We start from the raw sequence: 3,531 nt of genomic DNA, 5'->3' as shown, positions 1-3,531 counted from the left end.
AAAAAAAAACAAGACAAGGCCCACTTCCCGTCCTGCATCCCCGGCGTCGGCTTACCGCTGTCACCGATGATGAGCAGCTTGAAGAGGTAATCGTAGTCCCTGGCCATGCCGGTAGCTGGTGGCTCACCCCCGCCGTGTACCGCTTCTTTGCTCGGTTAGCTGTCGGACTCCCTCGGTGCGTAAAGAAAATCACCAGACCCCAGATCCCCCCGGTATAAAACACCACCACCACTAAGGATATCACAAACTGTTAGCCCCCCGAGCCGGCGGCGTTTTTTCTCGGGGTTTCGCGGCGTCAGCAATCCTCACTCTCCGCTGCAAACAGCCGGAAACTCCGCTTCCTCCTCTGGTGGAGCTGCACCCAACTGTGACCCAGTCTCACTGCGCAGACTCGAGCTACAGCACAGCGGTCCCATCCCATTGATGAACACAAGAATCATGCCAGGAGAAACGCTGGAGAGTCCCGAGGATTCATGCTTCTTTTTAATGCACTGAAAACAACTTAAACCACACAATACTGAGAAGCACGTGTTGTTAAACTCGTAGTTTAACTCCACATTGCAGTAGTTTACAGGAAGTTCAACTAAATTCGTATTTGCATAGAGAGGAAATTCAGTTTGTCGGTTTTGTGTAATCAACTAGAAATAATTTGGAGCCTTAAAAGGGGGAAGACTTATTTTATTTCGCTGTTGTCTCATGGTTTTTAGATATTATTTGTATTACAGTAGCTGAATTACCTTTCTCCACCTTTTATTTTATCCGGATTGTTGCGCAGACACACCAGGCTTCAGAGATTTCCCCTTAGACTGGGGTACCTGTTACTTCATTTAAATATGTCCAAAACTAGAAATTATCTGATATCACTTATAATTTGATGCATTGCCAGCTTGATCATTTCCCCTTAAGTATTTCAAAATACTTATTTGAGCAATTTTAGTGAAAAGGTTTTCATTATGACCATTTCCAGCTCTATAGTAGCAGATATGGGTAATTTAATCTTTTACATAATTCTTATTCATCTTACACTTATCCTTGGCGTTTCCCCTCAGTGCATCATGTCTGAAATGGACTGTTTTAGCTGCCAACTTAAAGCTGTGTGCCTGAGATAAAGGGTATCTGCTCTCAGTGAGATCACACAGGGCCAAACGTAGAAAAAAAAAAGCCTTAAACGGAATTTAGAGTAGTTTAAGGACAAACACCAACCTCATTAACTGAAACTATTTAATAATTTAATAAGTCTCCACTGCTGTAAGAGCATACAGATGGCAGAAAAAAAAATGAAAGGCATAATAGTTCCCCTTCCTCCTCTTAATATACAAGTGGAAAACCAATCCTGAAACCTTTTTCTTCAGACATTTAAGGCCACTTGATAATATTTCAGATGTGAATGTACTCCTGCATCTCCTCTAGGCTCTGTGTTCCTGGTTTGGAAAACCTAGACCATGAAGGGAGACTTCAGACCAAATCACCAGAGTAGAAAAGAGAGATGAGGCCACATAGAAAGCAAGAGAGTGGCGAGGTTTTAACTGGAAGCCAAAAGTTTTTGTCTGCTGAAGCTTCAAGAGTAAAATCCAGCAATTGGTGAATCAGAGAACTTGGTGGAATTCAAGTGAGGTATGACAAAGTCTGAGAGACGCCAACCTGAGAAAAACCAAGCATCCAATATTTAACACACTACATTATGAAATCCAGAACCTTTTATTATGTATTGCCTTTTTACAACTGCATCGCTGACAATGATTTGTGTTTTTATAAGAAGTTGCTTTCCCCAAACAACCGTCACACTCAAAGTTCAAATAAAAGGTAAAGAAAGGGGGGCTCTGTTTCATTAACAGTGGCAATAATTGAAATCATTTTGGTAAAATAAGTAGCAAAACACTGAAATATCAAAACAGATTTGGCATCGTGTCTTCTATTGTTGCTCGGTACAAGAGAACAACCTGTGCATCATATGATAAAATAAATTGGGCTTAAAGGCCGCTAAAACAAGGATTTAAAGTGGAGGGGGGAGAAAAAAGAAAAACGCCAAAAACAAAATTTTCTGGGGAATACAGCCAAAACACTACTCATCTCAGGCTCCCCAGTGTGTCTGAGGTTCTCATACACGGATTTGTTTAATATGTCAGTAAATCTTCTGCTGCTTTCTGCAGATCAGAGCACTTCGTTGTTTAGTCCATCATGTTAGGATTGTGTCATCGATCTCTTCATTGGAGTCTGGCTGGCTGGCGATTTTTTTCAAAGACCGGCGGTGACACTCTGACAGTAGGTCATTGCTTGCAGAGTCCAGAATGGCAGTAATAGTCTGAAATGCAGAGAGAGGAGCGTGTGAAAATGTTTTGCTCTACAGATTACATCTGTGTGCAGATTACAGTAGGGAGTAGATAGTCGCACCTGCATGGTTTCCTCCCCCTGGCGAAGCCGTAGCAGGTTGACGATTGTGTGTTCGCTCTGGGCCCGGACGCTCGTGTTCTTGTCCTTGGTGTTGTCCAGCAGAGTTTTCAGCAGAGGTTTGATGAGATTCACGTCCACGGAGGGCAGTGATGGTTCTTTGAATACCCACCACAGCACCCGCTCTGACACCAGTCTGACATCACTAGACTGGTTCTGAAGACACTGCAGGGTCACGCAGACAACAGATATAATGGCACAATACACACTGTTCAAAGAGGTACTCAAAGGAATCATCTTCTTATAAATACACAGGCTTCACAGCAAACACCTGATCAGACTGATATCAGCTTTCATGCTGTGCTTTTAGTGTGGAAATGTACACACTAATCACTCACACACAAAAACAAATGTTTTCTACACTCCTCATTTACAGATGCTGAATATCCTGTTGAGCACACTGCTTAGTTTCTTCCTGGCCCTCAGTACTGTGCAGGTACTTTCTCTTAGTGTTCAGTTTTCTACCTAAAGACTAAGAAGAGCTGTGAGCCTAAATAAAACAATGAGCGTGAGCTATAAAACCAAAAAGGATAATACTACAGCATAACTCTACTACAAGCAACTATGTTTGTATTACACATAATTTTACTGTGAGAAGTATTAATTTAAACAGCTACACCTTTTTCCAACATTACAGTGGGCACGAGCCCATTTTTGGCAACTTGACTGCTCCCACTTCCTCACCTGTACAAATATAGAAATGGGAAGTGGACAGGGTTTGATTCTCTGCTTTACCTTAACAAATTGTGTAATCATCTGCTGGGAAACACCACTGCTCCCCTCTGTTCTCAAATGATGCTTCATCAGGTATCCCATACCTCTGATCCCACTGGTAGCAATGGGAATCTGGAAGAGGAACAAAATGCCACGCATGAGGACAAAAAGACTCTAAGATAAGGCTAGAAGATCGATCAGTGCAGCTGAAATTGCTACAAGGATGACTGACAAGCTGGTAAGACAGAGTAACATATTATATGAACAAAGAAACTTAACAAGTAAATTCAATTAAAAAGATATGAAAGATAAAATGAAAATGCAAATAATTACATTAGGAATACATCAATGAGATTAAGAACACACACA

At 41.7% G+C, this 3,531-nt stretch overlaps 1 protein-coding gene across 1 annotated transcript in view; it reads right to left on the bottom strand.

Moving 5' to 3' along the window:
* Positions 1–1,682: 1,682 nt before the first annotated feature.
* Positions 1,683–3,531, bottom strand: part of gcn1 (GCN1 activator of EIF2AK4) — a 29,227-nt gene continuing 27,378 nt past the window's right edge. Inside the window, exons 55-57 of the mRNA XM_005746064.1 lie at positions 3,184–3,294; positions 2,392–2,613; positions 1,683–2,302 (exon numbers count right to left, since the gene is read on the bottom strand). Of these exons, the coding sequence (XP_005746121.1) occupies positions 2,177–2,302; positions 2,392–2,613; positions 3,184–3,294 (459 nt within the window). The 3' untranslated portion in view covers positions 1,683–2,176. The remainder of the gene's footprint in view (positions 2,303–2,391; positions 2,614–3,183; positions 3,295–3,531) is intronic.

The sequence above is a fragment of the Pundamilia nyererei genome, unplaced genomic scaffold, assembly GCF_000239375.1.
Source record: "Pundamilia nyererei isolate P.nyererei 1_Seehausen unplaced genomic scaffold, PunNye1.0 scaffold00172, whole genome shotgun sequence".
Taxonomy (NCBI): Eukaryota; Metazoa; Chordata; class Actinopteri; order Cichliformes; family Cichlidae; genus Pundamilia; species Pundamilia nyererei.
Note: the sequence above shows the minus strand (reverse complement) of the source record. Positions and strands in the feature narration are given on the sequence as shown.